The sequence below is a fragment of the Mauremys reevesii genome, linkage group 6 (assembly GCF_016161935.1).
Source record: "Mauremys reevesii isolate NIE-2019 linkage group 6, ASM1616193v1, whole genome shotgun sequence".
Lineage (NCBI taxonomy): Eukaryota > Metazoa > Chordata > Testudines > Geoemydidae > Mauremys > Mauremys reevesii.
The window spans coordinates 11,197,967-11,221,341 of NC_052628.1; the positions used below are offsets into that span (position 1 = coordinate 11,197,967).

At 43.6% G+C, this 23,375-nt stretch overlaps 1 protein-coding gene across 8 annotated transcripts in view; it reads left to right on the forward strand.

Annotated features, from left to right (window-relative positions):
* SETBP1 (SET binding protein 1) overlaps nucleotides 1–23,375 on the forward strand; it is a 326,031-nt gene that overhangs the window by 216,039 nt on the left and 86,617 nt on the right. For 6 of the 8 annotated variants that reach the window (XM_039543819.1, XM_039543821.1, XM_039543813.1 and 3 more), the window contains one exon: nucleotides 16,287–19,749. In XM_039543819.1, coding sequence (XP_039399753.1) covers nucleotides 16,287–19,749 — 3,463 coding nt within the window. Of the gene's footprint in view, nucleotides 1–16,286; nucleotides 19,750–20,030; nucleotides 21,220–22,158; nucleotides 22,596–23,375 lie in introns of those variants that run through there. The other 2 variants (XM_039543815.1, XM_039543820.1) reach the window with 2 other exon arrangements.

Here is a 23,375-nt window from a genome sequence, read left to right on the forward strand (position 1 = left end):
CACAACTGGTGTTTGTGATACAAAAATCGGGCACTAATGGTACCTTTGCTGATAATCACTGCAGATTAACAACCAAAAGACCCTGGACACTGATCAGTGCTCTCACCCCAAGGGCTATCCATCTGTCCAGGTCAAGGCTAAGGCATTTTGGTGCAGTCAGTGTGGGGAAATATTGAGTTAGCACTGACCATTCAATATATGCATTATACATGCAGGGCTTCCATGTGCTTCGCATAAAAATGACACCTCTTATGGGTACAAAATTCACTGGGGCCTGACCTTTCCATTGATTGCTTTGGGCTTTGGAACAGGGCCCAGGTTTGTTGTGTTTGGAAAAACTGTGTTTCCAATTGGAGATGCAATAAAATAAAATTCTCAGTACTGATGAAAATTCATTATTTTTTGCCAGTTCATGGAAAATGTTGGGGTTTTTTTGTGGGATGTTTGAGTAGGGTGTTGTTTTCATGTCTCCCACCGGCAGAAAAAAGATAATTTTTGCAGCGAACATTTGTTGTCACTTTGAAACCAGCAAAACTTCCTTGCCATGGGAAAATAGTATATATAGAATTTTCTTCCCCAAGCAGAATTTTTAATCTTTTCACCATAAAAAGCCTTTAGCCATTGATTTGAGCATCAAGAATAAACTGTCACACTTTAAACCTGTGGGCACTTAGTTGGCTCTACAGGCTGTAATTAACATAACATCTTATGCAGTACACTCATGCCCTGTGTAGGTGGAATCCCTGGGTTCTATCCCTTGATAGACAGGGGTTTGGTCCTTTGTGGAACGCTCCATCTAGAGTACATAATGCCCTATGATGTGTCTGGTACCTAGGGACCAGTGTGTCCCAGTAGATTGAGCGCTAAATTGGGACTTAGAAGATCTAGAATCTATTCCTGCTGGGTGAGCTTAGGCAAGTCACTTTCCCATCTCTGTGCCTCAGTTTCCTATCTGTATAATGGGGATAATGATACTGGCCTCTGTTGTAAAGTGTTTTGAGATCTACTGTTGAGAAGCACTATACAGGTCTGTCACTTCTTACACACATTTAACATGCTCGATTTCAGCTTTACGCGGTCGGCAAAAACAAAAAAAGAAAAATAATTTTAATACCATACCTGTAGTGCGGGCGATTCCGCCCGCCATTACACTCAATGTAATTTTGACTATACGTGATTTTCGCTTAATGTGCTGACTGCAGAACATAACCCCAGCGTAAGATGCGACAGACCTGTATGAAGACTAGGGATTATTATTATAGATACTACCCAGTTGCATATGATGTCTAGTTGGGTTGGTATCTTTTCAAAAGGTAACCAAACACCAGTGATTCCTTATGGAGCAAGGACACATCTTTCTGTAAGTCACTGCCACTAAGAAAATAAAATGAGCTTCTTTTCAACACATTCAGTTCTTCAACAGGAGTAAATGCAGCGCATGTCAGATGTAGAGAAAAGAGTCACAGGAAGCCGTGGTCCTGTTTGCTCCATATAATTGCAGTTGTTCCCACAGCACATCCTGTTACCCACATCCATTTCCACCTGTTTCCTACATTCCTGCATACCAAAAACAAACAACAACAAAACAAAGACACAGTGAAAGAAAGACCTGTAGCCAGGGGAAGTTTTGGGGACCCTGAGCTCTTGGATATCTGTAGCAAGCCCAGGAGTCTGCTGCTGCAAAATTACAAATGCGGCACATTGAACTAAAGGCTTTGGCACTTAGAAGTGCAGATTTTCCAGCTTTGCCCTTTCCTCCGTACTCCAGAGGGTCTGCCTGTCGCAACTGCTGATAAGGTCGTGTGTACTGAGGATGATGAATTTTCACTGGGTTTTAGAAGGCGTTTCTGTCTGGACACTAAATATATATTCTTGCTGCGGCTTGGAAAGAGACTGTATATTAATACAAGCACAGTATAATGGAAAAACTGGCTTTATACTTGACTTTCTAATGTATTTTGTACTATGCCAAAATCCCGAATAAAGAAATCTAAGCTGAGTTTAAAAAAATAGTCTTTTTTTAATACACAATGCATCTGTTAAAAGCAATCATGACATAACTTTTTTTTTTAACCAATAGTCTAGCTGGTCCCAAGCTTCAGCAAATGAAACCCCAGAGCTCAGCATTGTTCAAATCCTGGATTTTGCTACATATAGAGGGTCAGCTGTGATGTTTGGATCCCCATCTGAGCTTTCTTATAGTTGGTGGGTGTTTGAATCTGGAGATTTGGTTTGATGCCATTTCAGCCACATTCATAGCAGTATAGAAATTAAAGCCGGAAAAGACTTAGGCAACCTAGCTGTGGTTGAACCTTGAGCAGCAGATCTCTTAGACCTGGTCTACACTAGGGGGGGAGGGGGCGGAGCGGGCAATCGACCTAAGATACACAACTTCAGCTATCTCGCATCCTCACAGTGTGGGGTCGACTACCGCTGTTCCCCCGTCGACTCTGCTTCCGCCTCTCGCTGTGGTGGAGTACAGAAGTCGACGGCAGAGCAATCAGGGATCAATTTTATTACATCTACACTAGACGTGGTAAATCGATCTCCAAAGATCGATCACTACCCACCAATCCAGTGGGTAGTGTAGACATACCCTTAGAAAAACTCCAGTCTTGATTTAAACATTTCCAGTGAGGGAGAATCCTCCACAACTCATGGTAAATTGTTCCAGTAGTCTATGACCCTCACTGTTAAAAATTTGCATCTTATTTCTTCTCTGAATTTGTCCAGCTTCGACTTCCAGCCATTGGGTCTTTGTCTGCTAGATTGAAGAGCCATCTGTTATCTGTTCTGTTCCCCATGTGGTATTTATAGACTGATCACCCCTTGACCTTCTCTTCGATACATTCTTTGATGAGTGTCCCTGACGCTTGGAACTCCCTCTTTCTATTTAGATGCCTCCTCAAAACACACACTCCCTGCAAAATCTAGTAATGATAATCCTTCAGCCGAGGCTGCATTTGTAAGAAGAAGATGGTATAGCCTTACTCCTTCAATAGGGGGCAGGTGTGTTTAGTGTCTATTGTCTGTATTTGATTTAGACTGCATGCTGAGCATTTTGGAGCGCGGATTGTATCTTTTGTATCCGTGTTTTCTTGTATAGTGGTACAGGATCAAGTACCCAGACAGCACTCAATAAATAATGTTAGTAATAGGGTGGGGAAAGAATTCTGCATGGGCAAGGTGAGTGGGAGCAAACAAAAGAAGAAATGTATTAAATCTCATAATACACTAAGGGCAATTAAAAATGCAACATTTGCCTCTCAGTACTGGTGGAACCGCCATGGTATCATTCTAAGGCCCTGAAATTTCAAGGAGATCGTTCAGGTAGCCCCTTGCCCATGTGTAAAAGGCAATGGGGTTTAGCATGTGTATAGGGGAGTTGCCCCCACAGAACTCTTTTCAGGATTGGAACCTTAGCATAAGAAGATGCTGGAGGTTACCTGGGGGGGATGGCAGCAGTGGCCTCTTATTAATATTGTCCAGTTCTAGGCTTCAGAGAAGTTTGGGGATTTTGAATGTTTGGTCCTGAACATCCACAAACTTTGCACAGGCCTGGACTCCAGTTCCAGCACTGGATCGAAGTGAAATAACCCAAGTCCCGTGGGTCAGGCGCTGGACTGGCAGCTGGGAGAGTTGGGTTATATTCCTATCTCTGCTTCTGACTTGTTGCGTGAACTTGGGCACATCACTTAATCTCTCTCTGCCTCTGTTTTCCCCTCCCACCCATTGCCTGTTGTGTGTATACTGAGGGCAGGTCTACACTACGGCTGGGATCGACGCTCTGAGATCGAGCCATCGGTAGTCGATTTAGCGGGTCCGGTGAAGACTTGCCAAATCGACAGCAGATCGCTCTCCAGTCAACCCCTGTACTCTACCCCCGACGAGAAGAGTAAGGGAAGTCAACGGGAGAGTTTCTCCTGTTGACCGCCTGCGTTGTAGACCCCGCAGTAACTCGACCTACGGTACGTCAACTCCAGCTACGTTATTCACATAGGTCAACTTACAGCAGTGTAGACATAGCCTATGTGTCAACTCTTTGGGGCAGGGTTTGACAGTGTATGTATGGACAGCGCCTAAAACAATGAGCCCCAATCTTGGGCCAGACCTCTAGATGTTGCTATAACACCATTACTCCATAATAAATCCCTACTTTAATTTTCACCGCTGTTGTGAAGCAGTCAGATACATTCTCATAAAGCAATAAATGTAAAATCGAGGGCCAATTAAATCTCAGTTTCAGCTCCAAAATGGATTTTTAATGCCGATTCATACTTAATAAAATACAGAAAATTGCATTTTATTTTGGTACATAAACACTCAGGGCAGGGGACTGGCATATAGAGCAGAGAATCGCTCACCAGAAAATTCTCTGCAGCAAAATGATGCAGTCTGGTTGAGTTTCTTTTATGACCTGAGAAATGACTGTTTTTATAGCGCACTAAATAAAACTTGCTACTCAAGCAGGAGGTTTATTATTAAAGGTGCTTTTGCTAGAGCATGGGGTGGGGAGAGCCAGAAGGAGCATCAGACCAGAGATACAGGTTGTGCAGAAATGGTGCAACAAAGCTCCAAGAAAGTGGTGTCATCCCATAATCACCCTGCTTGGCATCTATACAGAATAATTTTATGTTGTCAGATTTTCCCTCCAAAGGTATTGATAGCTTGGACAAATGTACGGTAGCCAATTTCTTGATGCAGTGGCAAAAACCATAGTGCAGAGATACTGACACCTGGAATGTTCTTAGGGTGACCAGATGTCCTGATTTTATAGGGACAGTCCCGATTTTGGGGTCTTTTTCTTATATAGGCTCCTATTACCCCCCACCCCCATCTCGATTTTTCACACTTGCTGTCTGGTCACCCTGAATGTTCTCCACTTTCTTGCCCCGTCTTTAGCCGTTTATACCTGCCCAAATTAGAATGGCAGCATTTTATGCCCACCTGCGACTGGTGTAATTGACAACAGAAGGTTCAGAGTTACAGTGAATCAGGCCCTGAGAATGGGAGTGCTTACTACTCGCTTTACGCAGGTTCAAATGACTGTACAAGGCGCAGGGCAGTGGAGAGAATCAAACCCAGCGCATTCTCTAATGCCCCCTTCTGGCCGATGCGCAGGTTGGCATGCTGCACATGGGCTCCTTGTCCAATCCTCCTCCATCATCAATGGCAGAGTGCCGGTGACATAGAACGCTTGGAGAGAAAATTACCTTGAGGCAGGAAACTACTTTTTGTTTTAATGTAATTCTTGGTAGTTTAGTTAACTCAGATTTCCCAGCTTTAATTTTTTTGTTGTTGTTGAAAGTGGTAATGAATTAATAGTGATGGCTGGTCGTAGCACATGAAGGTGCTGTGCAGACTTTCCCAGCACAGCTCTGCCAACGCTTCTCCATCCTGAAATGCACATCCTACCCATATGCAGTGCCTTTCAATTTGAAAATCTTGAAGCATCTTAAATCTATATTACATGCAACTCGCTATTCTAGCCTGGGGCTTCTCCTGGGCATAGATTTCCAATCCTGCAGAATTATTCACCGGCTTTGTGGCTTTGACTGGGTACTTAACTGAGCCAGAATCTTGACTCTTGTGTCCCCCTACTAAGTATGAATTCAAGTCTTTTGCAGTGAGAGCCTAGGGCATTACTGTACCACTGGCACTGAGATCCATCCTTCCCAGAGAGAATGAAAGGATGTGGGGAGGGTATTAAAAGTGGGTTTAAGTCACAAAATTCGGATCCAGATTAGTTGAAAGTTTAGTGTGGTACAGATTTGGGTCCGTCTCTTCTGTCCTTCCAGGGCTTTATCCTGCTCAAGTCAAAATCAATGGGAAAACCCCCATTGACTTAAATGAAGGATCAAGCTCTTCCTGCAGTGAGATGGAAAGAGGCGCTTTCTTCCCACATGTGGGTCTCCACCATGTGTCTTGACAAGCTTTGACCTGATTGTACCACACAGATCCTCTGACATAAATATTTTTCTTTTTATTAAAGCTTCCATACCAGCTGTACAGTGCATTAGGTCCTAGGTCCATTTAAGGTGCTCTGACAGCATTAATCTGGTGGTCAGTAACTGCTAAATGAAGTGCATGCCGAAAGAGCAATGAGCTAAGTGACTGTAGCTCACATCTTTTATGAGCTCCTCTAAATGCCAGTTTTCAGGTGAATTCAGCATCTCCTTGACATTTAAGAACTCAATTTATAACCAAGTTATGTAACTTTAGTGGCAAGAAACATTGGCGTCACTAGAAAAGCCATTTACAACCTCCCCCAAAAAGCATCCAGGGCAAGACTGTCATTTCTGATATAACAAATGAAGGATAAAATTCTCTTTCAGCACAAATTAGATACTCCCGGCTCTTCAGAAATACAGAAGAAACTCACTAAGCAGACTTCCTATAAGCATGGAAGGGACAGGAGCAGAAGACTCCAGAAGGTCCACCAGGAACCTCACTACCAATCTATTAACCTGGGAGGGGATCCCGTATTCCAGTTATGGACACCAGCACAAAACCTGGAGATACATATTATGACTTGCATTTCTGCAGTACCTTCAGGCCCCACCTAGATCGGAGTCACAATGCCATTTAATTTTGAACGAGGCACTGTACAGATACATAGTAAGAGACAGTCACTGGCCAAAAGATCTTTCAGTCTATGTGGAGAAGACAAACAAAGGGTGTTATAAGAAAGAAGCCAAGAGATGGGACATGATTTGTCAACAGTAGAGCCAGGAATAGACAGCAGGTCTCCTAAGTCGCAGTCCAGTACTCTACCCACAGTGCCATACTGCCTCTAAATGTATTGTGGTGTGTTGTACAGATATTGAAGCCTTAGTAATTCTCCTGGTGTTACATTTTAGTTGGGAAGAGCACCATTTATAGGTTAAATGAAAGCATTCAGATTAGCAACACATGGAGGCTCAACTCTGATAGTCCTGTCTTCACTTGAGTAACATATGCTTAAGAATCGTGAAACTGGCTTGAGGCCAAGCAGTATTCTAACAAGAGTTGTCTTGCTAGTATGAATATGGCAAAACTGTATTAGAACCATTGTGCTCTACCTTAGATAGGGGCCTGATTGTTCTCTCACAGCTGCCTAAACTGATCAGCCAAACTGTGTTATGCTTAAACATGATACTTAAATGGCATTGTTATGTCAGTGGTGATGGGCTCTTTGTTGGAGATGACAGAAGAATCCCATTGTTCAAACTTTTCCCAGACTCAGTGCTTAATGCAAAGCTCTGAGAAGAGCCGGGCTGTTTACACATGTTATAAAGAAATATGCGCAGTGATGTGAAAGGATCTGAAATCCCCAAATTTATGGGGTGCCCAAAATCTAAACCTGATTCCTAATTTTACAGCTCTCCCCAGTCTATGCATTGGATTCAGTCAAACTTGTGAAGCCCAAAACTTGTATCTCCAAAGTGAATGAAATCTAGATACCTGTATTATAATGGCCTTTATTTAAAAGAGCAATAAAATAACAAGGTTCCAAAGAATACAGTTTGCAACAATGTGACCAGAGTGTTTATTGTCTCCTTTCTTAAGAATGAATGGTGTGTGCATGTTTTACCAGAACAATTGCAATCTAAAATGCATAGCTCCCTACAACATCACATATTTTATTTAGGTCCCTATTTTATTCTTTGTTTTCAGAATAGTCTTCTGCCTTTTTCCTCCATATATATTTCTAGCATGAGGTGGGAAATATAGGAGTTTACTGCAACCACAGATGTGACATAAACAGGGATATGGGCCACAGTATGATGGCACAGTAACTAACTGGAACAAGTTTCTGTCCATCCTTCACATTCTATTAGGGCCCTACCAAATTCACAGTCCATTTTGGTCAATGTCGCGGTCATAGTATTTTAAAAATTGTAAATTTCATGATTTCAGCTATTTAAATCTGAAATGTCAGTGTTGTAATTGTGGGAGCCTGACCAAAAAAGAAGTCGTGTGGGGGCGGGGGGGGTTGCAAGGTTATTGTAGGGAGGCAGCTGGAGAGTGGTGGGTGCTGGCCGGGAGCCCAGCTCTGAAGGCAGAGCCGCTGCCAGCAGCAGCGCAGAAGTAAGGATGGCCTGGTATGGTATTGCCGCCCTTCTGTGCTGCTGCCTGCAGAGCTGGATCCTCAGTCCGCAGCCGCCGCTCTCCAGCTGCCCAGCTCTGAAGGCAGCAGCGCAGAAGTAAGGATGGCCTGGTATGGTATTGCCACCCTTACTTCTGCGCTGCTGCTGGCGGGGCACTGCCTTCCGAGCTGGGCGCCTGGCCACCAGCCACCGCTCTCCTGCTGCCGAGTTCTGAAGCCAGCACAGAAATAAGGGTGGCAGTACAGTGACCCCCCTCCCTAAAATAACCTTGTGACCCCCCTGCAACTCCCTTATGGGTCAGGACCCCCAATTTGAGAAACGCTGGTCTCCCCCATGAAATCTGCATAGTATAGGGCAAAAGTACACAAAAGACCAGATTTCACGCCCATGATGTGTTTTTCATGGCCGTGAATTTGATAGGGCCCTACTTTCTATGTATCAAAATGATTATAACTGAGTAGTTGCAGAAAAAGACTTAAGGGCTACATTGTCTTTTTAGTTACATTAAGTGTAAATCCAGAAGGACCCCGTTGACTTCAGTGGAGATCTTCCCAATTTATACCAGCTCATGTTCTGTGAATGGATGCAGGTGATGTTTTACTCTTAATTAGCCCACTCCAACCCTATGCTGTGTCAGGCTCTCAAGTGGTCACTCTGCAGTTTCATGTTAATTTCTCTTTTTAAAAAAAAAAAAAAAAGTGTGACAGATCAGAGCTCCTGTCTCCTGAGAGTGCCGTTTTCATTTGGTTTTACGTAACTGAAAGTATAAGGATTTTTGGAGGAAAGGGAGTGGAGAGAGAGCACCTACCTTTTCCAGTCACTCCGGAAAATCCCTCTGCTTTGAAATAATGCATGAGCTACTTGCTTATTAATATGGTGTAACTAACTTTAAAAAAAAATGAACACCAGACTCCTGCAATCAGATCTATGCTGGCTTCAGTGAGGCTCCCCACAGGCATGTCAGGGTCTCATTTGTACTTTTGAGATCCTTTTGTTGTTTTCTATTCCAGCATATATAGCATACCAGGTCTATATTCCTTTCTGCCTTGATAGAACCCTTTTTGTTGTGGCTACGTTTGTCCGAACTGAGCTCTGCTTTGCTTGGGACCTTGTAGTTGTGGTTGTTAGTTGATGGTACGTTTCAGAAGCCTGAATCCTTTTGTTTACTGCCTCACTCTATGTTTTATTAAGGTTCAGTGCACCCAGAAGTCCTCCCACTGAACAGAGTGCATCAAGCCCCTGTTTATTGATATACGATAGGCCATAAAGCCATCATGACATAGGCTTTAGGAGAGTGATTCCAGCCTGCCAGAATCTCAGAGGAGACTGATGGAGATTTTACTTTGCTTTGATTGTGTGCTTCAAGTGGCCAATTTTCAGCTGTCCCTTTGGGAGAAGAAAGGACAACACTACTCTGTCTCAACTTTAAGAATTGGTAGGAGCCAGGTTTATTTATGCCTTTGTTGACCTTGGAGATCTCAGTTTTCTCCTTCTTTAGAAGTGCCCCCCTCACTCCTGTCATCCAATAATATTTTGTCGTACATGCTAGCTTTATATGATGCAGAAACCCTGGCCAAGATTTTTGAAACTGACTAGTGATTTTGGGTGCCTCCATTTTTGGATGCCCAATTTAAGAAACCAAAAAAGGGCCTTATTTTCAGAAGGCAGCTGCTCTGCACGTTCTGAAAATCATGCCTCACATTGGGCACCTAAAATTCAGGGCATCCAAAGTCACTGGTCCCTTCTAAAAACCTCAAGGTAACATTTTCTCAAGAACCTAAGTCCCATTTTCAAAAGTGACTTGAGCACTTAGGAGTCGAATCCCACTGACTTTCAAGGAGACTTTGGCTCCTGAGGGCTTAAGTGACTTTTAAAAATGGGACTTAGGCACTTTAGACTAATTTTCTAGGGGGAGTCACGGATGGCTGTGAGATAACAGCAAGCACTTTCCAAGACCCTGATTCTAAATTACATCATTCATTTATGAAAAGCTTCCCCACTCCCTGTCCTAAAAACAGTCTAACAAAGGACAGAATATCCCCAGAGCTAACTCTGATATGTCACGGTGGATGCCAGTCCCCACAGACGCTGCCGATGTTATTAATTTTTAAAACAAACTTGCTGATTGAGGTTCTGACTGCCTTTAAATTGTCTCTACAAGGAGACTGTGTACTAATTAACCCACAGAAACAATCAATGATGTACCTTTTTCAAGTTTCAGGGTGATTAGAATATGAAAATGAAGAGCACAATGGTGCAGATGTTTTAAAATCACAGCAGACAGCAATTAGTGACATGGGAACCAGCTGCTTATCTCTCCAGATAAAGCCTCTTAATAGGGAATTACACTTGAGGAGCCATTACACAGATGGATCTGCGAATGATTTAAAGAGGGGGCGTTATAGTATTAACTTTGATTTGTGAGCCAGGGTCTTGACAAGCTTTATGCATGCTACCTCTGCAAGAAGGTGCATTTGGAAAAGGGGGCTCCTTACATATTAGCAGCCAAGTTTTCTTTTAGTGTTTTTTATCAATTTTTTAACCTATATTATCTCTACTAAGGGCTTGCTTTTGAGCAGTGGGTTACTCGGATCTCTTCTTGCTCTTACTGTTCCTGCTCTGGGACAGTAAGTGATGCATGGATTTAGGAGGGAGGTTTTGAAAGGGGAATTATTTTAAAAAAGTGTGAGGTATTCAGTAATTAAATGTAAAGGTTTCCTATGGACCAGTTTCTGTCACCCTTAATGCTGACAAAGTACGGCACAGCTTCTCGTGGATTGGCAGAATCTGGCCCTCTCTTTTGAGCAGTTATCTTGTGGCTTGGACTGCATGCCAGCATAAAGGCGTAAAAGGGGGTGATAAATTCCATATGCACCTGTGTAGGCTACCCAGATTGGAGTGTGCAGCGGTAAATGGGCAGTATAGAATCATAGAATATCAGGGTTGGAAGGGACCTCAGGAGGTCATCTAGTCCAACCCCCTGCTCAAAGCAGGACCAACCCCAACTAAATCATCCCAGCCATGGCTTTGTCAAGCCTGACCTTAAAAACCTCCAAGGAAGGAGATTCCACCACCTCCCAAAGTAACCCATTCCAGTGCTTCACCACCCTCTTAGTGAAAAAGTTTTTCCTAATATCCAACCTAAACCTCCCCCACTGCAACTTGAGACCATTACTCCTTGTTCTGTCATCTGCTACCACTGAGAACAGTCTAGATCCATCCTCTTTGGAACCCCCTTTCAGGTAGTTGAAAGCAGCTATCAAATCCCCCCTCATTCTTCTCTTCTGCAGACTAAATAATCCCAGTTGCCTCAGTCTCTCCTCATAATTCATGTGCTTCAGCCCCCTAATCATTTTTGTTGCCCTCCGCTGGACTCTTTCCAATTTTTCCACCTCCTTCTTGTAGTGTGGGGCCCAAAACTGAACACAGTACTCCAGATGAGGCCTCACCAATGCCAAATAGAGGAGAATGATCACGTTCCTCGATCTGCTGGCAATGCTCCTACTATACAGTCCAAAATGCTGTTAGCCTTCTTGGCAACAAGGGCACACTGTTGACTCATATCCAGCTTCTCATCCAGTGTATGCCCTAAGTCCTTTTCTGCAGAACTGCTGCCCAGCCATTCGGTTCCTAATCTGTAGTTGTGCATGAGATTCTTCCGTCCTAAGTGCAGGACTCTGCACTTGTCCTTGTTGAACCTCATCAGGTTTCTTTTGGCCCAATCCTCTAATTTGTCTAGGTCCCTCTGTATCCTATCCCTATCCTCCAGTGTATCTACCACTCCTCCCAGTTTGGTATTATCTACAAATTTGCCGGGGGTGCCGTCCACGCCATCCTCCAGATCATGCATGGAGCAAGTTGGAAATGGGTGTGCCACCTCCCTTATTCTCCGGGCAGAGCAGCTGAGCTGGCGCTGGGTGTGTTGTCACTTGCTGCTGACACAGGTCTATGCAGCATCACCAACCTCGTGTGTTAAAAAATCGTGAGTCAGGCTTCAAAAATCATGAGATTGGAGTACAAATCAGGAGATTTTTTTTTAAATAGACCACTTCGGGGTTCATTTCAGTTTTGTCCTCTGCATTCTAAGCTTTTGGGGGGCACTTACGCTACGTTTTCCCATCTTCTCTCTGCAGCCTTGAGGACTAGGAACTTACTGTTTTAAAAATTAAAACGGAGATTTTCACATAGTCACACACATCCAGGAGCTAGGGCTTTTAGAGTGTCTCTAAATATCACGACACTTGTGCTAAAATCGTGGGAGTTGACAACACTGCGAGAGTAAATTCCTATCTCCTCCTCCCTCAAGAAAGGATGGCAGACAATGTGTTTCAGAATTGCTGGACAGGGAAGGAGTTCCCACATTGCTGTGATTTGGGGCCTCATGAAGAGCAAAATGCAAACACGGGCAGGCCCTGCTGAAGAAATTATACAGATAGACCAAAAGCTAAATACGAATAAATCTTCCATTCCCATGAATGGGCCAGATTCTGCTCTCAGTGCTACAATTAACTCTGCTGAAGCCAACAGCCAAGCTGCGGTATACTATGTACTGGCAGTTGTACAAAGAAATTGATTCTATAAAATGCAATGAGAAATGGCCATCAGTTGTTGTCTGAAGAGCCCCTGTTCACAGTCATCCCCACTGAAAGCTCCAGTCCCCAGGGCTATCTAGACTGCAGGGACGAGGCGGGGGGTTGTTGTGGGGTTTTTTGTTTGTTTTTTGTTGTTGCTCTATCTTTGTTCACAATGCCCTTTGATTGTGGTGCTCACCCAGCAGGGGAAACTGAAGCTGAAACATTAGGGACAATAGGATCAGGCGGTGATCCAGATGGATACATTGGTTACAAAATACACTTAACTGCATTACTTTCAGCTAGCTGATTTGCCAGTTCTTTTAAGTAAACAGTGCCCATGTATCAATTGCAGCAAGTCAAATTCGACCTGCTGCAAGCCACATGATCGCTGGTTACCATGCTGGAGTAGTGTATGCTGAAGAATTCTTTTCGAGTGACATGCGTATGTTTGACGGAGGAGAGTTCATAGTAAATGATACTGGAAGAAGCTACATTAAGAGACCCCGTGGGCTGTTGCATGCTTGGGCAAATACATAGTTTTGATAGAATGCATGGATGGCACAGGCCTGCAAACCCTTCCACAAGAGCTTAACTTTTGAAGTCCTGTTGAAATCAGGGGGGCTATTTTGTGCTTAAAGTAGAGCATGTGATTAAACAGTTGCGGGCCTGGTACCTTAGATGTCGCATGTATTTCTTTTCATGCATTGCAATATAAATCTTGGGCTTCTCTGTGGTATTGTAGCAACAGCAGGGCTATCGTTAGAGATCTGTTGGTCATTTCCATGTCAACCTCCGCTTTGGGAGACAAGGTGATCGGAGCGGAGGGGTAACTGGCTATGTCTAAACTACACCACGGCGTGAATTGCAGAGTGCACCAGAGTGCTGCTATCTAACTGCCCCATGTGGACACTGCTGGCAGGAGCAGAAAGGTACCGCGTTCACTTTAATGTAGACCTTTTAGTTTGCATCAGCAGCATCCACACAGGGCAGTTGGAGTGCAACACTTTGGGGTGCTCTGCAGTTCACACCCCTGTGTAGACCATATTGTGGCTCGGTGTAGACCAGGGGCTCTCAAACTGGGGGTCGGGACCCCTCAGGGAGTCACGAGGTTATTACATGGGGGGTCGCGAACTGTCAGCCTCCACCCCAAATCCCGCTTTGCCTCCAGCATTTATAATGGTGTTAAATATATTAAAAAGTGTTTTTAATGTATACGGTGGGGTCGCACTCAGAGAGACTTGCTGTGTGAAAGGGGTCACCAGTGCAAAAGTTTGAGAACCACTGGTGTAGACAAGCCCTGAGTCACAAAAATTCAGCTGATCTGCATTTGGCATCCAGTTGTCAGTCCTCAAATTATTATTACTATATTTAGCCCTGAACTAAATATTTTTGCCTCTTTTAAGGCAAGGGTGGGGGGCATTAGCAGCATGTGATGGGTTTTTTCTGACTGCTATAACCCTTACTTTTCAAGTGAAATTTCTCAGGGCATTGAGTTTCACAACTCAGCCTTTTGGGAGGAACTTTAGGGTTACTCTGATGACAGCCATAGGACTAGGTGCTCCACTGAAGTAAAGTGCTACATCTTCGTGGATGAGAGTGGAACAGTGCCAGCTTTACACCATCAGAGCCCTGTAATTTCTAGTTTTGGGGGTTTTTTTAAGTGAGAGATCCCACTAGTTTTGGGATCTTTGGGGCATCGATTGTGTACTCCTGTGTTTGTACGGCACCCAGCATGACCCCGATACGGAGCTTTCTGGTTGCCGCTGCAATGTATATGTGCTAATAATGTAAATATTAATGAAAAACAAGAGTCACACCAGGTAGCTCTCTCAGTGTGGTAGCTGCTTTATAGACTGATGTGAAAGCAAGAGGTATAATCCTGGTCTGACTGAAGTCGATAGCAAACTTTCTGCTAAGAAAGGCTGCTGCTAGACTGCTTGATAAAGTGCAGTGTACTTGCCCTTCCATATCCCACTTTTTTAAACCCTGTTATACTTTGGCCTTCACAACATCGCCTGGTGATGAGTTCCACAATTTGACTGTGTGTTGTGTGAAGAAGTACTTCCTTGTGTTTGTTTTAAACCTGCTGCCTATTAATTTCATTGGATGACCTCAGGTTATGGTGTTGTGTAAAGGAGTAAATAACTTTTCCTTACTCACTTTCGCCACACCTTTTATGATTTTATAGACCTTGATCATATCCCTCCACCCTCCCCACTTAGCTGTCTCTTTTTTAAGCTGAACAGTCCCAATCTGTTGAATCTCTCCGCATATGGAAGCTTCTCCCATCATTTATTTGGTATTCACAGTCTAATTACAATCACAGCTTAATCCTGAAGAGTAGCTTGCAATACTATATGTATGAAACACGTTTCACAGCTTGACATGGAGCGTCACAAAAATGGATAGGAAATCATCATAAAACCAACAAATGATCACAGGGGAGCAAGAGGCTAGAAGTGGTCAATGCATGAAGTTAAGTGGGTTTGTTTTGTTTGAAGGGGCTTTTGAAAATGTTATGTCTAAAACATATGTAATTTCTTCATCTGAAGAAAGTCCACTGAGAATCAATGTGGACTTTCATTTGCTTTGCGCTAGTCTTCATAACTGTGCCCTTAAAGTTATCCCTGAAGTTTGTAGGGATGTTGTCAGATTAAAAGTCATGTTGAAAATATTGCTTACCTACATTGCAAATTACAGTTCATTAAAATGGAAAGGGATGTTAAAAACTAATTTGGGTCCTGATCCTGCCTTACTGTATTCACATGAGTAGTCCAGTTGGGCCTACTCACATCTATAAAGCTAAGCTGGTAAGTAAGGCCTTGAAGATTCAGGACCATACCTTTTTGCCACTTTTCTCTGAGGTTTCTAAAAAAACCAGACCCAGCAATTTCACTTTCACTTTCTAGACAACGTCATTGCCCGCTTCTGGTGCACTAGCACAACACTGCAATTTCTGAGCTGCAAACACCGGATCTGATTCTGTAACCCTCTCTTACACTGACGGACTGCTCACAAAGGCAATGGTTACTCAACATGAGAACAGGTTGCAAAATCAGGCCATTTACAAGGGAAGGTTTTGCTTGTGTTAAAAGTGTGCAAATACACACACACACACACAAAAACTCCCTATATACAGGTCTGTATCATCTTACGCGGGGGTTCCATTCCGCGGGTAGCGCGTAAAGCGAAAACCGTGTATAGTCAAAATTACATTGAGTTGAATGGCGGTCAGAATCGCCCGCGCTACAGAAACAGTATTTAAATTGTTATTTTTCTGGGTTTTGTTTTTGTTTTTGCCAACCGCGTAAAGCTGAAATCGCACATGTTAAATGCACGTAAGATGCGACAGACCTGTATATCCTTAGTAATTTAAAAGTGTATGGAAATATTTCTCTTGGTCTTAAGGTTGCAAAAAGCTGCATTTACAACTCATAAATTTGTGGTCAAGTTTCACCTGTATCCTTTTGAAGGAGACTTTACAAAGTATCTTAGAACTTAAGAGAAGATAAATTAAGAGAAGTTATCCTTCAACATGCAAGTTTATAAGATCTTTACATTAATGTTTATGATGGGCCCAATAAACTCACTTTCTTTTTTTTCATTTTCTTCTGCTTTGCAGGTTTATGACCGGCCCCCAAAGCATTCTGCTCTGCACTATGACCCAGGCCTCCAACAGGACTTCACCAGTGACACCTTAAAATCAAAGCACCAGCAAAAAAGCAGCAACCAGCACCATCTTGACTGGTCAGCAAGCTCTGACACTGGATCTGCTTCTCAAAGTTGCTTCCTCAATACAGAATCCAGCCGAGAAGCAGCTAGTGGCACCAAGGCTTCTGCTCAAGAGCCAGTTGTTTCTTTCAGCAAGCCTCAGACAAAGAAATCTGGTGCAGGAAGCACATGGAGTCAGTTGTCAACCAATAATAAAGAGCTGGCTGTATGCAGTGCAGTTCCATCGCCAAATAACATCACTGCTGCATCCCAGCCTAGCAATCCTTCTGAGTGCAATGGGCTTTCGCCTCTAGTGGATAAAGAAAGAGGAGGCCAAATGGAGATCCCTGACCAACCCACTGGGAATACAAAGAAGAAATCTAGCAAAAAAGACTTAATAAATCACACCATCCAAAACACAGATGTAGAATGGGTGAAAAATGCTCAAAAAGCATTTGAGAGCAAAACCCATGACAGCATGGAAAGGAAAAAGGAATCTTATTCAACGGACAAAATGCTAGAAGCATCACCCTCGAGGCAGAACCCAAGTTCTGCCAATGGTTCTGAGAGTGACACCAGTCACGTACGAATTACTATCCCAATAAAGACTCCGACAGCAGATATGTCTGGCCACAAAAGGAAAAAAAGGCAATCTGCAAAATCTTCAGCAGATAAAACTATCCAGGAAAAAAGCCTACCTTCTGGACTTCCCATGAGCAGTGAAGTAGCAAACAGGACTAGTTCACAACTGGAGGCAAGCAAAAAAGATCTCCGAGCCACAAAGCAAGGGAAAGCTCCTGAGAATGAGTCCCCATTGACAACTATTGAGAGCAGTGGGGTCATTGACAAAGCTCCCCCAAACAGTGCAAGTAGGCTCAGAAAATCTGCAGCTGCAACTTCCATGTCCGCTCCTAACAATCTTTCTGTATCTAGCAAGTTGCCAGAGGTCCAGCACCCAAAACTTGCAGCAAAACGGAGATGGACCTGCAGCAAACCTAAAAACATGCTTCAAGAAACCTCTGTGGCTACATCCGAGAAGCTGATGATAGAGCCTCCTTCAGCCTATCCCATCACTCCATCTAGCCCTCTGTATACCAATACAGACAGTCTTACAGTGATTACACCCATCAAGAAAAAAAGAGGACGACCAAAGAAACAGCCTTTGCTCACCGTCGAAACCATCCATGAGGGAACCTCCACCAGCCCGGTCAGTCCAATCAATCGAGAATTTCCAGGCACAAAGAAAAGGAAGAGGAGACGGAATCTGGCTAAGCTGGCCCAGATGGTCCCAGGGGAGGACAAATCCATCAGTGAACTGAAGTTTCACAAAAAGGTCGGCAAGTTGGGTGTATTGGATAAGAAGACCATCAAGACCATCAACAAGATGAAGACCCTCAAGAGGAAGAATATTCTGAATCAGATCTTGTCCTGCTCCAGCAACATAGCTTTGAAAACAAAAGCCCAACCACCGTCCAGTGCAGGGCCTGCGACCATCGATGCCAGACTAGGGAAGCAAATAAATGTCAGCAAGAGGGGGACTATCTACATTGGCAAAAAACGGGGCAGGAAGCCAAGAGCAGAGCTGCAGCCCCCTCCAGAAGAACCTAAGACAGTCATCAAGCACTCAAGGCCTGTTTTGAGCCAGCCAGAAAACCCAGCAGTGCCTTCCAACTTGCAGTCACTTATGGCATTGTCACCAGCAGCTATTCATCCGCTTTCAACACAGTTAGTGGGGTCTAATGGCAACCTTAGCCCTGCAAGCACTGAAACAAATTTTTCAGAGTTAAAAACTATGCCAAATCTTCAACCCATCAGTGCTCTTCCTACAAAAACCCAGAAAGGAATGCACAGTGGAACTTGGAAGCTGTCTCCACCCAGGTTAATGGCTAACTCACCTTCCCATCTGTGTGAAATAGGTTCTCTGAAAGAAGTCACGCTGTCACCAGTGAGTGAATCTCACAGTGAGGAAACCATACCAAGCGACAGTGGAATAGGTACAGACAATAACAGCACTTCTGACCAAGCAGAAAAAAGCTCAGAATCCCGCAGGAGGTACTCTTTTGATTTCTGTACCCTGGACAATCCAGAGGCCATACCATCTGACACCAGCACAAAGAACAGGCATGGTCACCGGCAGAAGCATCTCATTGTTGATAACTTTCTTGCTCACGAGAGCATTAAAAAGCCAAAGCACAAGAGGAAAAGGAAAAGCCTGCAGAACAGAGATGACCTCCAGTTTCTTGCAGACCTCGAGGAGCTCATCAACAAGTTTCAAGTGTTCAGGATTTCCCATAGAAGCTACACGTTTTACCATGAAAATCCATATCCTAGCATTTTCAGGATTAATTTTGATCACTATTACCCTGTGCCATATATCCAGTATGACCCATTGCTCTATCTTCGCAGGACCTCTGACATGAAGTCTAAGAAGAAGCGTGGTAGACCTGCCAAAACCAATGACACCATGACAAAGGTGCCTTTTTTACAAGGGTTCGGTTACCCTATTCCCAGTGGGAGTTACTATGCACCCTATGGAATGCCTTACACATCAATGCCTATGATGAATCTTGGTTACTACGGTCAGTATCCAGCTCCTTTGTACCTGTCCCACACACTTGGAGCAGCTTCCCCATTTATGAGGCCCGCAGTGCCCCCACCCCAGTTCCATTCAAGCTCTCATATGAAGATGTCCACCACTGCCAAGCATAAAGCCAAACATGGAGTGCACCTGCAGACGCCTGTGGGAATGAGCCTTGGAGACATGCAGTCCTCCTTGGCGCCTCCAAAGGTTGGAGGAACAAGCCTTTCTAGTGGCCGACTTCACAAAAGAAAACACAAACATAAGCACAAGCATAAGGATGAGCGGATATTGGGGGCACATGAAGATCTGAGTGGTCTTTTTGCTAGCAAGTCCACCGGCTTCTCCAGCCATGCAATCAGCGAAAGGCTAAGTGGCTCAGACAAAGACCTCTCCTTGCTCAATGAGAAAAGCAAACATAAGGAGAAACAGAAGCACCAGCATTGTGAAACGGGACACAAAGGCTCAAAGAGTAACTTTGAAGTGGATACACTGTCTACATTATCGCTTTCTGATGCCCAGCAGTGGACGCAGAGCAAAGATAAAAGTGACTCGAGCAACGATCCCATTGACTCTTGCACAAAGAGATACTCGGGTAACACTGAGAGTAGTGCAAGGTCAGAGTCCCTGGACATGTTTGGTGAAATCAGTTCCTCCAGCGAAAAGCGGGACAATGATGCAAGTGGGAATAAAAGAAGAAGCTTTGAAGGGTTTGGAACTTACAGGGAAAAGGACATTCAATCTTTCAGGATGAATAGGAAGGACAGAAGTACCTATGATTCTTCAGCCTCTTCAGGTAAGCCCTGAATTTCTAACCTGAACAAAAAGGAGCTTGGCATTCTCAACTATTATGTTCCTTTTTAAAAGCTAGTCACTTATTTCTCTGTCATTATATAATTAAACCCCCATGATTTTCCAAACTTTGGCAAGAATGTTGGCTAGATCTAAAGCCAAAACCTTTTAAAGACATTTTGTTATTGCATAACATCTTTATAAATATTTTCTCTCTTTTTCTCTCCTATTTATCCTCACTTCTTATCTTTCCTTTGAAAATCTCTTGGGCACTGGATTCTACAGCAGTCACTGCTATAGGTAACTGCTGGCAAGGGGAGCACTGCAGACTTTCCTGTTGATGGAATCCAGTACCTCTCACCGCAGTGAATTGAGTCTTTGCTTGCACAGCCCTTGGAAGTAGAGCCATCATACTAAAGAAAGATTTTCTCCTGTGGCATGGAGGGCCTACAAAAGATGCCTGTTGATCACTAGTCTTAGTCCCATTAGGTGTGATGGGAGTTAAACGGTAGTTGTGGGACACTGAGCCATCCCCACTAGTTGTGTGTTGTAGTGCCAATCAAGAGACCCAGGTATCCCGGCGATAGGCTGGTTTTGGATGGGTAAACAGGCAGAGCCCCCGGTTAGAATCCTAGTCTAATTTTCTCACTTTCGGGTCAGCAGGAGTCATGCAGAGTTATGCACTGCAGACCGGGGTGGTAGCAGGGGGAGCCTGGCGTCACTGAAGCAATAAGCCCTAGATGATTAAGGAGCAAGGTTGATTGATTTTTAGCACTTATGACTTAGAAGGTTAGGTGGAACTGGGAGGAAGGAGGAGACTTGAAGTTCCATTTGGACGTTCAGGGCTTCTCTTCCCCACACAGAAGAAGAAAGGGAACCGGAACCATGTCTGCAGACAGAATTGGATGTTGCATTATAAAGCTGCCTTCCTGATAATGTCACGGAGACAGGTGTTTTGCTGCAGCGTAAACGGCTTTGGCTTGGGAGCAGGCCCAGAGCTCCTGCACCATCCGATATCCCATTGCTCTATCATACAACACATTTCACGCTTGGGTTCTGGAGGCACATGCACCTCATTGGGATGGCCAGGTTTGGAGGCGATTCAGAGCTGGATTCTGATGTGCTAGAGAGGCACGTCAAATTTGGGTCATTCCTGGCCTCAAAAATGAAGGGGCAGAATTGCTGTTGGGGAAGGCCCTGGGAGGCAATATAGAATTTATGCAGCCTGCCCGTATGAGATTCTTGGGCTTTTGATTAAGAGCCAAATACTGCTCATGTTTAAGTTAACTGGATTACTCCATTTCCTTCATTGTGACTAGGATCTGGCCTTAAGTAAAGAACAGCAAAGTTTTAAATGGAAGAGTTACTTGGTAAAGTACATATATCCAATATTCTTCCTGCCCTCCCCCGGTGTACTAGGCAAATACACCTCTACCTCGATATAACGCTGGCCTCGGGAGCCAAAAAAATCTTACCTCATTATAGGTGAAACCGCGTTATATCGAACTTGCTTTGATCCACCGGAGTGTGCACCCTGCCTCCCCGGAGCACTGCGTTACCACATTATATCTGAATTCATGTTATATCGGGTCGTGTTATATCAGGGTAGAGGTGTAGTCACAGTTTGACCAGTCTGTAATCTTTAGTCAACAGAAAACCAACCAGCAGTTTGGAAATATATCCATAAAAATTGCCACATGAACACAGACCAATTGTAACAAGTGCGTGACATACAGAAATGCTGGAATGAGGCTGAATTTATTTCCTGGTCAAAGGCAACCAACATGAATGAGTCAGTTACCAAAGGTTAATACCCCTGTCATAGGGTGAGGTCATTATCCATGGACTGCAGTGGCTTCTGTTACAATGATGATATGTCATGTCCTAATGCATAAGGGTTCAGAGCCCCCGGTATTTTTATCCTGAGTACATGCTGGACATTACTGATTTCCCAATATGGTAGCTGTTGCACTTGTAGGCACTTTCATTTTCATGAACCGGAAGAACTGCTGAATATTAATTTTCCAAGCTAATCCATTTAATATATGGAACGAACATTCTCAAGAGGCAGAAAAAACTAAAATAACTAAGGATACTTTGAAACTGAGCCCTAAAATCCCCCTACATTTCCCACCAAACTGACTTTTAGTTCAGCTGAGTGTAGCATTGTTTGTTAATAAAAAGCCTGATTAATTTTGTTTTCCCTTGGTGCTTTATTGATGTCAATACAGACTAAGATGAAGTGGTTAGACCTACAGTTTCTGCTTCACTAGACTCACTGTTCCAACTTTCAAAAATTGTTTTATATTTAAACTGGAGAATTTCTTACTTTCATGACTGTTAAAAGGTGTTGTTCCCCCATGACCTAATCCATCAAATTGCAGATTATGAACTGTTTTCTTCATTGTCAAAGTATTATTTAGATGGAAAAATCATCCACATTTAGGTAACCAGAGCCAGCTAACCAGGGCCATAACTTGCACTACAAGAGGAAAAATATTAAAACGAAAGAGCTTTGCCAAGAAAGGTCTGGAGCCAAGACTGCTCATTAACGTCCAAGAACATCTGTCCGCTTATGATTTTCTAAGATCTCAATGCAACCTTGTTTTTTTGCCTTTCCCCTTCACTGATATTCCCAGTTGCAGTCTGCTTTTGAAATTGTCCACAGCTATTAAGTGGTGTCCACTGAGGACGGATTAAACTTTTCCATGATAACCTTGACCTTCTTTCTCCTAATTCACCTGGTATTTCATGGAACTGAGAGCCAGGAAAGCACTGTGAAACATGTAGTCCTCCAGCTGGAGGCTGATCCGTAGCTGTGATAGTTCTCATCATCAGGCAGTTTTAATCTCCCACTATTTACCTATAATACAGAACAATGATAAAGAAAGGCTTCCTGAATATTCAGACTAAAGTTTAATGCCGATTCACATCAGACTTTCAGGTCAGCGTTGTCCTATCCTGGTAAAGCTTATTGCATGGTGTTTCATGTCCTCAGCAGTATATGTGCACCGTTTATATCTCCAGGTTCCTCTTTACTATTACTATTACTTTACTGTTACTGGAGGTAAGATATACAACTAAAAGTCTGCAGTGTAAGCAGATAGTCGTGATAAAAGTCAGGCGAGAACCACTTAAGGCTGTCGAGTGCCCATATGCTCCTAACAGTTTTCAGTGTAATGTGCTGCTGAAAGTGCCATTTCATTTTTTAAAAATCACTGTTTGTATTCCACTAGGACCTGAAGGCCCCAGTAGAGATTAGAAGCCCACTGGGCTACGAATCGGTCACACAGAGAGCAAGAGACAGTCCCTGCCCTGAAGCGCTTATCTCCGTAGACAAAAGGATCAAAGAATCATGATCCCCATTTTACAGATAAGAAATAGAGATATTCAGTGATTTGTATCACATGCAGGGTATAATGAGGGAAGTATAATAGCAGTGCCTTCCCTCCCTCCCATAAGTACTGTAACGATAAATACATTAAAGCTTATGAAGCCCATAGCTACTCTGGCCATGGATGTCCTATAAGTACCATAGCTAGATGCTATCTGATTAAATATAGGTTGTGAGTATAAGGGAGACAGCAGCAAAGACTGATAACCAAAAAGCCACTCTGTACAGTACTGTAT